The sequence below is a fragment of the Dermacentor variabilis genome, chromosome 11, assembly GCF_050947875.1.
Source record: "Dermacentor variabilis isolate Ectoservices chromosome 11, ASM5094787v1, whole genome shotgun sequence".
NCBI lineage: Eukaryota > Metazoa > Arthropoda > Arachnida > Ixodida > Ixodidae > Dermacentor > Dermacentor variabilis.
Genome location: NC_134578.1, coordinates 55,988,062 through 56,001,783, shown reverse-complemented (window position 1 = coordinate 56,001,783; position 13,722 = coordinate 55,988,062). Strand labels below are relative to the sequence as shown.

The 13,722-nt window shown below is 46.5% G+C and overlaps 1 protein-coding gene across 1 annotated transcript in view; it reads left to right on the top strand.

The window, feature by feature from the left end:
• LOC142564560 (venom metalloproteinase antarease-like TtrivMP_A) overlaps positions 1–12,226 on the top strand; it is a 62,750-nt gene extending 50,524 nt beyond the window's left edge. The window contains exons 11-13 of the mRNA XM_075675607.1: positions 6,448–6,601; positions 11,473–11,583; positions 12,074–12,226. Coding sequence (XP_075531722.1) covers positions 6,448–6,601; positions 11,473–11,583; positions 12,074–12,121 — 313 coding nt within the window. The 3' untranslated portion in view covers positions 12,122–12,226. The remainder of the gene's footprint in view (positions 1–6,447; positions 6,602–11,472; positions 11,584–12,073) is intronic.
• The last annotated feature ends 1,496 nt before the right edge of the window (positions 12,227–13,722 follow it).

Below are 13,722 nucleotides of genomic sequence, written 5' to 3'. Positions count from 1 at the left end.
GCGTTTGCCCAGAGGTGGTATAGACTGCTTAGATGAAGTCCTGGGCACGTCTATAGTAGGTATGTCACTGTCAGATTTTGAATTTCTGTGGTACAAAACGGGAACGATGAGCCGTAACGGCCATGGTACTGTTGTGGCCAGAGAGCGGTCACAGACAGGGTGAGCGCAACTCCAACGCGTAGCCTCCTTAACGTAACCTCCTCTCAGAGGGTTAAGCCACCAGGGAGGTCTGACCCAAACGGAGGTATGAGAGCTCATGTGGTACGTCGGAGGTTTTGCTTTTCCCGGCTCAGTCGTCCACAGGCGTCTTCAACAAAATGTGGAAGTGGGTGTATTTTAATATGTGGGTGGGTTGCCATATCTGCTTCAAGGAGACCCAGCAGGGCTGCTCGAGGCACCCACTGGACGTGTATAAGGATACTCGTAGTGGCAGAAAGACGGTGATTGCTATCTGAGAATAGAGTGGACCGGGATACCCTACATATGTCGTGGATGGCTTGAGTAGAGTCTGTGCGAATGATGAGTAGAGAGTATCGAGCAGCTTGAACAGTAGGTAGCAACACGGCCAAGCCGTCTCGTATGGCAGCAAGCTCGGCAAGATAGGCCGGTGGTGCAGGATTGGCAACATACGAGCACGTCTGGCCTGCCTCTGGTATCAATGGACACGCGAGGGCTGTGTGAATCATGGTGCCCTTAACACTGGCATCAGTGTATGCTACAAAAGTCGCATCGTCTTGATTATCATTGATGTGACGAAGGCGGGAAACTTGGGCATTCACCTGGCGAGGAACCGGGCTATACAGACGGCCATGAGGCTTATTGTCACTTAATTGTACCCTCTTCCGCAGAGCTACATCGGGTCTCGTAGATGCTGGATTGTCTATTACGTGTCCCATGTACCGGCCAGCCGAGCAGAAATTTGATGGCATTAGGCGCGCATCAACGTTGGTGCACGACTTTGTCGATAGTTATGAGTTCGGACTCGGCCTGTAGGGTTGGCATGGAGTGAGACGTGGTAGTCCCGTCATGGTCAGCATGACTTCATTATTAATGGCCTCAAGGCGAGCCCATTTTGCCTTCGTGAGATGATGAAACGGCTCCATAGACGAGGCGTGGTTGCAATGCAGAACGGACAAGGAGGCGAGCTATGTTGGAGACACGTTTTCTATAGTCGTTTATTCCAGGGCATGCACCTTCTACAAGTTTCACAATTCATTTTAGAAAAGCTAATATGTATTTATTGGTAGCTGTCATTGCATAAAATTTTTTAACAAGGTTCAGAATTAATTTCATTGATTGATTGATTGAGAACTTTAATATTCCACCGAACTGGGGTGCCCGCCACTTAGCCTACACGCAGTTTAGGGGGGAAGACGAAGCAGTTCCCGCGCGTTAAGGACGGTGAGTCTTCAAGGCCTAAACGGCCAGGCAGATTGCTCGACACTGGTCATCTTCATCCTCGCTCTGGAACAAGACCACCCAGGCTTCTCTACTGTCAATGTTTTCCTTGGCCCCTTGGGAGCCAACACATTCCCATATTATATAATCTAGAGTACCTTTCTCCTTACAAATTTTGCAGAGGGCATCGTTATAGTCTCTCGTCTGAGTTAAGTAGATCCAATATGGTGATACCTAATTGTTGCCCTGAAGGCGCCGCCAAATGCGAGAGGCCTCCAGAGAGAAAGAGAGAGAGACCGATGCGGAGGCAGAAAGATTCTTCTTTCGGCTTTGTAATGATCTACAATTTCCCTGTAGGCGATGATGCTACCTTTTATCTCTGCTCTAGAGTTGCCCGGTAGTAGAGTGCTCGGGCGAGCTCGTGAGTGGCTACGTTACCTGGGACTTCTTCACGGGCCGGAGCACAAATAAAAGTTATGTCCTTCCTAGGAGGGTTTTTGAGTAGAATTTGGAGGGCCCCTTCCGAGATTCTCCCTTTGTTAAAATGTCGGATAGCTAATTAGTTATCGCGTAATATTGCTCCCACTTTTGTACCCGCACAAGCGAGCGCTACTGCAACCTCCTCGTGTGTACAGGCGTCCCTAGTGCACGTGGAGCACGCAGAGCACGCTATCTTAATGCACCCGTCGCCATCAACCACCGTCGATACCGCATCCCCGTCTCTACCACAAGCAGCGTCCACGTACGCTACTTTATGCGCCGCTGTTTTTAAATTTATTTACTAGATCCTTAGCCCTTTGAGCTCTCCACTCTTTGTTGTAGATAGGATGCATATATTAGGTAGGGGGCAATTCGGAAGCGTTTTCGCACGTCCAACGGAATGTCCGTCTTGCCAGTTGGGGCACCGTTGTCGCATTAGATTCCTACCCATTCCATGATTTTTCTCCCTGTTTCGGACTGGCTTAATCTTTCCAACTGAGACACTCGCACTGTCTCAGTGAGCTCAACTGGCGTGTTGTGAACCCTCATTTTGCGAAGGTCTGTCGAGGTCGAGTGTGGGAGCCCTAGTGCTCTCTTAACGCTCTTCCTAATGATCGCATCTATTTTCTCTTTTTCTTCTTGTTTACATACAAGATACGGTGGAGCATACGTTACTCGGCTGGTAATAAAGGCTTGCATGAGTCTGAGGAGGCTGTTCTCTTTGAGGCCCCTGTCTTTGGGTGGCACTCTCTTAAAGATTCCCGTGACCTGTGCCCCGTATCCTTCTAACTTCTTGATTGTCGTGAGGTTACATACATTTCTCTGGATATACATGGCCAGAATTCTGATTTCCTCCACCTTGGGAACCTCATTTCCGTTCACGAAAACACTGATGGGTTTGCTGACCCCAGCGTGTCTGCTTTGATGTTTTGGCTCAATGATTAATAGCTCCGATTTCTGTAGCGAGCACGTCAAGCCTCCGCTGGCCGCATACTCTTCCACCATATTCGCCACTAACTGCAGTTTAAGTTCGATGGCTGCGTCACTCCCACTGTTAACCCAGATGTTGATATTATCCGCGTACATGCTGAAGTTTATCGATTTAATCTTATTGAGTTCCGCCGGGAGGCTCCTCATCGCTATGTTGAATAGGAAGGGTGATAGCACCGACCCTTGCGGGTCCCTTTGGTCTCAAGTGTGACGGGAGGGGACATCCAGAACGTTTACATCCAGAACCTTTATATTCGCCTCCCTCTGTGAGAGAAAGTTTTTGACGTATGCATATGCCCTATGTCCCACACCTATCTCTTCGAGGCCTGCCAAGATAGCCTTGTGGCTAACGTAAAATGCCTTGGTGAGGTCAAGGCCTAGGATCACCCTGGTGTCAGTTGAGTCGTATCTAGGATGGCATGCTTCAGTCTGAGGATGACATCTTGTGTACTGAGCCCTGGCCTGAATCCAACCATTTCATGAGGCCAGAGATGCTTCTCCGTGTACCTGGTCAGTCTCGTTTGAATAACATGCTCCATCAATTTCCCTTCACACGAGGTGAGGGAGATTGGTCGCACGTTCAAGCTAGGTACTTTGCCTGGCTTTGGAATGACTATGTCGGCCCATTTCCATGTCTTTTGAAGTTCTCCTTTCTTCCACACCGGGTTTATGTATTTCGTCAGTGCGATGATGGGCTTATCGTCTAGATTCCTGAGAGCTGTGTTTGTTATCCCGTCCGGACCGGGGGCGGATGTCTTTTTGAGGTTATTAAGCTTTGCTCTAACCTCTGTCGCAGGGATGGAGGCATCGAGATCTGGATTGGGAGGTCCTTCGTAGTCGCTAAACACCTAACTCACTGCTTTTCCAAGATATGTCTCTTGGAGCTCGCTAATGAGCTCGTCATCTGTGCCTACGGAGCCATGCCTCACTCTCACCTGTTTTTTTTTCTGGCTTGCATTTTTGATCTACTAGGGTCGATGAGATGTCTGAGAATGCTCCAGGTTTTTGAGAGACTCATACTGGATTCCATTTCAGCGCACTTACTGAACCAATTCTGCTCGTTGAGCTTAATCGCATTTGTTTCGATTTCTTTGTTGAGTCTGGCTAGTTCATGCCTGATATTCCTGTTCCATCTTTGGCCTTGAGTCTTTTCTCCAGGTTACTCTTTCTACTACACATGTTTAGCAGTTTGCTGTCAAGCGCTGGTTAGGTGTGTCCTCGTCCTCTACAGTTGTAGTCGCTTGCCCTATGTGCGCTTTAAGAATGTGTGTCCACTCGTCGATATTGTAGATATCATCCAGCAGTGAGGCCTCCTTTCTTATACCTCGGAATTTATCCCACTGCGTTAATTTTGGCTGTTTGATGAGGCGAGTCTTGACGCCTTTTCCTAGCGTGAGCGAAATAATGAAGTGGTGACTGCCTAGATTTTGTCCTGTGCTTCTCTACGTTACTGTTCCCACCATATGGCTCATCGAAAAGTCGGGTGCAGTGTCCCTGGTTATACTGTTGCCTGAGCGTGTAGGGACGCATGCATCAGTATGTAGAGTAAGCCCTAGCGTTTGTATATCCTCCCAAATTCGTCTAGCTTTGGGGTCTCTATATGTATACCTCCATTCCTCGTGAGCCACGTTAAAGTCTCCCACAATGATGAGAGGTCTTCCATCTGCGGCTTTGAGTGCTTTGCGGAATAAAGTAATGCATTTTTGCATATGCATATGCCCTATGTCCTACACCTATCACTTCGAGGCCTGCCAAGATAGCCTTGTAACTAACGTTGCAAAATGCCTTGCTGAGGTTGAGTCCTAGGATCGCTCTGACGTCAGTTGAGAGTCGTATCTGTCTAGGATGTAATGCTTAAGTTTGAGCATGACATCTTTTGTACTGAGCCCTGGCCTGAATCCAACCATTTCATGAGGCCAAAGATCGTTCTCCTCCGTGTACCTGGTAAGTCTCGTTTGAACAACATGCTCCATCAATTTCCCTACAGACGAGGTGAGGGAAATTGGTCGCATGTTGTTCAGGCCGGCTACTTTGCCTGGCTTTGGAATGCAAACTACGTCCGCCTGTTTCCATGTCCTTGGGAGTTCTTTCTCCCACACCTGGTTCATGTATTTGGTTAGTGCGATGATGGACCCATCATAGATATTCCTAAGAGCTGTGTTTGTTATCTCGTCCGGACAGGGGGCGGATCTTTTTCTCTTTTTTGTAATGTACCAAACCTGCTCACTCAGATGTACACACTAATGTCGTCCTAGAATTTTCATATTCGGCACCTAAAACAAACTGAATTGGCCGAACGCGCTGGGACAGAATGATTGAACGCCATAAAAGGAGTCAAGTTAATCATCCTGCTGAATGTGTACATCACACCCAGGGAGAAGGATTAACTTGACTCATGTTATGACGTTCAATAATTTTGTCCTAGCACGTTCGGCGAATTCAGTTTCTTTTATGTGTAGAATACGAAAATTCTAGGACGAGATTAGTGTGTGCATCTGAGTGAGCAGATTTGGTACTTTACAAAAGCGTGCCGCTTTTTCGTTTCGTGCTTTTTTTTTCTTTTGACTCATGATATGACCAACGATGGGCAATTCTGACAGGCTATGTCCGTGCGCAAAGGTTTGCATTAGGACGTACAGTTCTTGTTCTTTGTGCATATGCACCTGAATTGAGGAGCTTGACTATTGGGAATCAATGTCATACAATTTTTACGTGGTTAGTGTTAAAGCGGAAGCGCGTAGACTTCTGCGTCAAAGGGTTAAAGCATAGAACAGTGTAGATTTTCCGCGTCCCGTTTTGATCAAAATATATCATTGCTGAAACGTTGCACGCTTAGACGACTGATACTTTATATATAACCCAGTGGCTTTTCTTGCCCCCGCAAGGACAGAAACGCCACGCCTTCGTTTCGTGCTCTTCTACTATTATGTTTTTCTCAGCGTCTCTAGTAGCAGTCCTTTTAACTTTCTAATTGATTGAATATTTCACCTCAAAGTTACTTGAGAAAGAAGTTTTCTTGGCTAAACGGACATTCTGGTGCTGATGGCGACAGACCTCACAAAAAATATTTTTTAAAGTAAGTCTGGGTTCCGACTGGTTTGCCGTCCAACGTCTCGCATTCTCATTATGAAAGCCGCTAGTATAATAAATATAGGTGAGAGCCCACCATCTTTGGAAAAGGTAAACAGCGGTTGTGTTTTTATCATATGACCACCGGTGATCCTATATATACGCTGAATCTGTCTGATCATGCGCCTGCCACATAGAAGCAAAGCTCCAGCACACACTTTATGCAGACATATTAGGAATCTAAAGAACGTCTTTGATTTAAACGAAAAGTGTTTACACTTCCACACTACATATATTAAGCCACAATTTATGCATGCAATATACTAAACTAGAAATCCTTTCTGCGAACAGTAGTTTACGCTGATATCACGTTGCTGTTGAACATGTTTGCTATCTCAAATATGTGCTTTTCTTTTATGCCTTATCTAACCAGCACAAGTACAAATATTCTGCACTGTACTTCCCGCTGTCAACGAATACAATAATCATTCTGCACTTTTTTTGTCGCAGGAAGCTAAAATTGGAATGTATAGAGGTCAAGGCGAAGCAAAACTACCAGAAAGACCACAAGAAGTTCCCTGGCCAAACGGTGCGCGAAGAGTTCTTTTGCAGGAAGGTCTTGAAACATAGCAAAAGAAGCCCGAAAAAGTTGTCAGTGAGAAAGGTGAGCTGCCGAAATGCACGGATATTTCTCTTTCACGATGAAATCATTAAGTACATTATTAAGGAGTTAACAAAATTGGTTGCTGGGCTAGTTGGCCCATGCTGCAGTCGTTTATCATTAATAAGAAGGTAATTGTGGAATTGTGGTAATTGGGGAAATGTTTAGATGGTTTCTGGAAGCCTGGCGTATTGTGTTTAAAAGATTCGTGACATTACATTGCTTTCCTCCTCCTCTCGCTCCGCAGATTTCTTGCCACGCGTTCCACGCATTCGCGTTCCAGACAGTAGCTGAGCTTTTTTGAGACCAATAAGCGTTCGGCTAACTGTAGTAGCTCTCGCACACTCAGGGTTTCAAGGTTTGTAAAGGGTTGTTTGTGAAGGTTTGTCACTCACAGGTTGAGAAAGGGCTCTTTCCTGCACTGGACTCGAATTTGCCATGTAGGTTTTTCTGAATTAATTAATTTATTTTTGACGTGAAGCGTCCCTCGCTCGGTCAAATGGGATCGCTTGTTAAAACCGCGTGTAACGAATTTCGGTTACACTATTATCTTTATTTAAAAATTTTTTCCGAACCATAGTACCATACGTACCTTACTGTGGTATCGTCGCCTAGATTCAAGGAATTATTACTCTATTACTCTATCATGTATGCATCGCGTGAACTGAAGGCACCGTCGTCGAGTGACGCACGACGCGATCGCAGCATAATCTACGCTCTTGATCGGCATTGAGAGACGTATTGCTCATTTGGCGGTTCGAGCGGGAGTGGCGGCAAATGAGAGCACAATTAGCCGCAGTTGACATACTCCATCAATCTCGTACCTGTTCTCGTCAGGACATACTTGGCCTACAAGTGTGGATGTTTTTTTTGCAGAAATTTCGTGCTTGTTATAATGTTGCGTACCCGCATTTGACAAGTAGGAACCGGAAGTTGCGCGAAAAGACTCGGAAAGCAAGGATGCCGACTCGCGCCCACCAACTTTGACCGCGGTGGGCAGACTGCGAATAAGGAGCGAGCAAGTTTGCTAATAGAGACTGTAGCCCCTCCCTTGAGCAGTGCCTAGAACCCGGCTAGCGCGCGCCCGCATAAGAAGAGAACAAAGACGGTGCCTGGTCATGGCACGCGAAGCCACGGCTCGCGGTTCTTTTTCGGCGTCGATTCGGGTCAGTTGTCTGTCCCCTTCTCTCCTGAGGCATAAGCCTACGAGTGCGGAACTAGGATGAAGACAATGACTGACCCGTCCGAACCCTCCACGGAACAGGACTCGCGTCCACAGGACGTCTCGTCACTGCAGCTTCGGCTCCCACCCTTCTGACCCCGGAACCCGCAAGTTTGGTTTCACCAGATCAAGGCGCAATTGTGCCCCTACTACATCACCTCAGAAACGGAGCGCTACTACGACGTCGCCTCAATCTTTCCTCTCGATGTTGCCATCGAGCTCTAGGGCATTCTTTCCGCTCCCGTTGGCGCTACACCATGGCAGCACCTTAATAACGTAGTGCTGGAGAGAGTCATGCCGTCATAACGCACCCACCTCCAGCAGCTCCTTATCGAGGAGGACCTTGGCGGTGGGAGCCGGATGTGACGGCTTTTAGGGGGAGCGCGACGTCCTCATCCACTCAGCGGTGCTTCGAGAGCTTTTCCTCCCGACACCTTTTCAGCTCATCTGCCTCGTCTTCGCGGCGGCCGGTGGCGTCACTTTCGACCTTCTGGCTGAGCTCGCCGATCATATTCATGAGGTGACCTCCCACTATGTCCCTACTGTCTTGCGGCTCAAAGACCCGGCGATTGTGCCCATGAGGCGCGCATGGATGAGCTCACCGCCCCGAACGCCGCACTCCGCAATACCCTACAGGGGAACCGTTCGCCTCTTCTAGGCACCGCCCTCCCTTGGGGCGGCACCTAGAACCCGGAGAGCGTGCGCCTGCATGAGAAAAAAATAATGAAGGCTCCTGGTCGGGACACGCGAAACCACCATGGCTCGCGGTTCTCATCCATTAATGGTTCGGGTCAACTGTATTTCTCCATTGCTCCGGAGGCATAGGCCTACGATACTGTGAGACGCCCACGAATTGTAGCATAATTACGTTAACAATGGAAGGTCTCTACTGCGTGAATAAATGTAACTTATCTATTTGGCTACGTAGTTTCTGCACCCTAGTGCAACTACGCCCTCTGCAGCACGCACAACACGTTTCACGCGCACCAGTGCGGTTGCGTCCATGCTACACCTTACCTAATTTTTTACGTACTGCGCTTGGTCAGTGAGGCATCAGCCTAGAGCATCCGAAACGACGACAAGGATGTGGCTATACGTGATAGACACAGTGCTGGACAGTATCTAAGATACACATATATTTGGTGCTATCTTAGATTCTCATTGGGTTTCTTGTATCTGTGTGATGATACGTCTTGCAACGCGAGTATCAGTACCTGTATTTCCGATACATGAAAGAATGTATCGAGTATCTTAAGATACAAGACACTAGATATCGCAGCATCACCGTGCGAAACTATAAACGCTGGCTGAACTCCGCTTCCCAAGCCTATACTCCTGACGCTAAGCCACCTGAATAAAACCCAAGGCATCGACACTTTATCTTTCCTCCGGAGCCCTCTAGTGAAGGCAGGCGATCAAGTCTGCAGGTCCCTATTGGTGAAGCACAGTCACGTGGCGGCGCTCGCGCTGTCTCGACAAAAACAAGCGCGTGAACGTTTGCGCGCAGCGGACCTTTCTTTTCTTGATTTTTTATTTTTTTTAGCTGCGTGGGAGCCATGACTCTTGCTTGTAGCTACCATACTGTCTGCGTACGCCAATGCCTGCTGCGTATTTCGGGAAAATTCGGATGACACTATGGTGTCGTTACCGATGTGAAGTGTTACGAAGTGTGAAGAATGCAAGAATTGGTTGCACACATCGGCGATTTGAAGGATCTCGTGGATGTAAGTTTGACTGTGGTGAACCAAACGTTGATCGTGCTACTTCTGGGAGACATGTGCATTAGGCGGCTATTACGTGTACGTGATTGTTGCTCGCAAGTATTCGCATTTCGAGATTGTATTGAAGTATGTTAAGGTACAGATAGAAATTATCGTGTTGAATTCACTAACTGCGGTAGTATCTTGTATTGGCATCTCAAGTACTTGTTACGTATCACGATACAATCGCAGAGTACCTGTGCCCAACCGTGGATACGGTAGGCTGCAAAAACTGGGACTTTGGGAACCAACACTTAGTAAAACACTTAGCCAGAACTAAGGCTAGCAGTAGACAGTGCATAAGTAGCCATATGCAACAAAGCCAACTTGCGCAACACGATACTTTCTATCACTTGAGGGAAGCGGCGCTGAGCTTAGCAAAATAGTAGTCGGTTGAGCTCGAAGATGGTTGCAACGTGGTCCGTGTTTGTAGGGGCGAGTAGAACCTTGAGAACGGAAACCTTGAGAATGGCACGCCATGAAAAAATGGAGCACGCTAGCACGTGCCGCCCCACCGCTTACTTTGTACAAACTGTCGCAATCGCCTACAGGTCTTGGCGTGGAGCGCCGTGGCCTGGCGAAGCCTCAAAGCGTCGTTGCGTAGGACAAGCCGTGGCATGCGCGCGAAACTTAGCCGCACTCATCCTGACTCCCGCTCTCTCCCGTCGTTAACCAGTACCGAGTTGGTTCTCCTGCAGCCATAGTGCTGTTTCACGGCACTCTCTCAGCAAGGGCCACGTACAGGCGTCGAAATTACGATGATGTAGGCGCGCTTAGGATCGTGCGTGCATTCTTGATATTGCGTGTGGTTATAAATAATCGTTGTAAATGTATTTCACCTCTTTTCTTTCTCGTTACAGTATGAACCAACATTTTTGTATGCGATACAGTGTCCGAGTTGCCCACGACGTGGTTTTCTTAGATCATAATTTTGATTTTCTCGCCTGTGGCAAAGGCACAAGCCTAATCCTTGAGCTGGAGAACTCAAAGAATTGAACAATACTTCCACGGGAAACTGAAATTTGCGATAAACTAAATAATATACTTTACGGATTAGGTCTTTAGTAGTTACTTTACTGCAAATACTGTACTTCATGAATTGCGGCCCGAATGTTTGAGAGGAATGTCTCCTTAGAACGTATTCTGAGGACGGAACTTGTTTCGAGACTTGCGCCGTCAAACTCTCGGTAACTATCGAATGTTGTTCCACTTACTTTTTAGCAGAACATCGTTTTATGCAAATAAACAGAAGTAAATGAACCGCTAATGTACTTCTTCACCCGCATTATGAATATACAGAATTGTATTTTCCAAGAATTCATTCCATGTGGAACGCCTTGCCAACCGACAAGCTGTAATTCGTAAATGCCATTATTTGCCGCAAAATAAATACTTATAACGGTCCTTGCTAATTTTTTTATAATGATTTGACCTTGAATTATTATTTCTCGCACAACTGTGCGCGAATATTCCAGGTCAACTTATAGAATTGTTGTATGAGCCTGAGGTGATTTTCAAAATTCCTTTATAGTGTAAAAAATAATGCACCCCGTATGAGCACAACGTTTCTTGCAACAACAATTAGGAGTGGAATAGGCATGTTATTTGGTACAATAGGTAAATTTTGAAACATCTGTCTCCCTCGCACTTTTCATTAGGTATAACTGGGGGACACTGAAGAACATTTCCTTCTCTATCATTGATGCTCCATTTAACAATTGAAATACTCAGAATTTCGTGTAAGCACATTTGTAGAGAACTTGAAGGAAGCATAAGTTGGTGTGACCTGGATGCGTAATGGCAGCATTATGATCACTTAGCATCAATGATAATTTTCAGAGATATCAGAATATGGGAAAGTTCTCCTTATGTAACATTTCCTGTACTTTTAGGTTCCCGAGTTTATCAGGAAATGCAAAATTGATTGTTGCCTTATGGCCAACGGCCGCTACTCCTGTCGAAGAGTGGGCATGCCTGCTGGCATGGCGTGTGATCGAGGAAAGGTAAGTAACCTCTGGCGAGTTATTTCTGAAGAATGCGTAGTACCACGCCAGTGTGGTTTGAAAATTAATTGCCATAAAAGAGCAAACATGCTTTATCTTTGTTAAACAGCATGCGTAATTGCTATACGTGTACGATGGGAAATATAATGGCTTGTAATATAAATATCAGTTTTGCAGGTTGCGACCACAAAACTAACGTTACCGCTTATCTAAGAGATTTCTGAGAAGAAAGAATAACATGTTAAAATGAAAATATATTTCCAGATTTTGTATATTACAACCAACAGCATTCACTAGCAAATTTTCTTCACCCATGTTTTTTTAATGATTACCGTGCCATTGAAGTGTATTAATCCATCAACAACCTCTGTTCTAGCAATGCAAATAAATATACTGGAGTTTTTAAATAGCACACATATCATATAAAAATTAAGTTTCACATTCAGTGGTGCAATGAGGCTTCGCAATATTTTATTTTTTCTTCTTTCAGACGTGCAAAAGAGGTGTCTGCGGAGTCCACACTTGGGAACAGTTCTAATGAATTTGCGTCTTCCTAATCTATGGGCTAGCACCCCAAATTAAGTATAATTTTCTCAAGAAATAAAACACTTGCATCAAATTCACCAGATTTTTCCCTTTAACCAAATGCGCGTGACAGGTACCATGACCACGTGGGGGCCGCTGGCCACCCTAAAAGATTGTTGGCAGTGTATATAAAATGCAATTTACCGGTCGTGCGAATGCCAAAAAAATGGAGAAAACCACTGCAAGGACGTAACAATATTGATGCATTACTCATATGCCAGCCATGTTGTCTGTTCTTTTATTTCAGAAAAAAAAGCAGGCGATTAACGGTTTTCGGCGAGTTACCTGTGTTTCGCATGCCGCTCTCAATCCACATTTTACTATATCCAGACGAACACGCGCGACCGGTTCCGATATTTTGTCCACTTTACTAAGAATACTTGTATGACGATATGTGCAAGTAGAATACAAATAATATGCAGTTTCAAATTTTCCAACTAAGATAAATAAAAATGTTGCGTAGAGTCTGCTTGACTGAATAGGGATTTATTTACAGTTTCATGCAAGCATATACATCCGTGACAACTGGATGTGCGGTCAACTAATAAGCTTGTAAGCGAGAAACAAATGCTTCCATCTATCTCGTGTCACATGGCAATGGCAACATCATAACGAGAGAATAGTACGTTGCCAGATCGTATGTTAATGCGATTAGCACTCTTTGTCGAGTTCCGGCCCCTTAGAGCTTCTCTATTCATTTAGCTGCCTGGACACCTTCCCAGTCGTCTTTGCTAACTGTGGCTCCGTGCACATAGCTATAGAAGGCTCCTTGACTTGAAAAATGCTGCCAGGGTCATATATTATAATTGATACTGCAACATCAATAAGGTTTTTCAAAATTTGCTTTACGTTCTCTGTCCCGCCCGTCCGTCTGGTCTGTGCCGTCTGCCCGTCTGCCCGTCCGTTTAGTTTTGCTGAGGACGAGCCTTTTCTTGGCCTACAACAAACTACTGTTATTTATCTCGTCGTTATGCCACCTCGTTAAATTTAGGATCGCCATTGCCACTGCGTGAAGAAAAAAGAGGACTTTTTCACAATCGCCTCCACTAAGTTTTGAAGCAGTTTCAGGTAACCAATCTGCAGGTCGGTGTCGGGAGCGCTAACAGAACGATCACACAATTTTTTAAAGCGAAACCTTTACTAACCACATCGAGCCGAGTTTCGCCGTCGCCGCGAATTTGACCTTCATTTGACCGCAGCTGCGCCGTAGCCTAGGCAAATCATCACGTGACTCGCCGCGCCGAGCTCCGGCGCCACCGCGCACGCTAGCCGCAGCCTGACCACGTGACTCGCCGCTCGCCTGGCTGAGAGGAGCGCCGTGATCGCTTAGTCCGTGGGAGCTTGGCCACGGATGAGAGGGAGGCCGGGCCGTGTTCTCTGGGCGTTGCTCGGGACCGGGAGGCTTTGAGCCGTCATCGCCAAGCGGCGTCTGACCACCCCGCGGATATCGCCGGGCGAGTTGCTTCCGGTATGGGTCCGGAATACAACAGGCATCACACCTTCGAGATCAGTACGGGCCGACCGCGTTTGCGGCCGGTCCATTTGTGCTTCGAC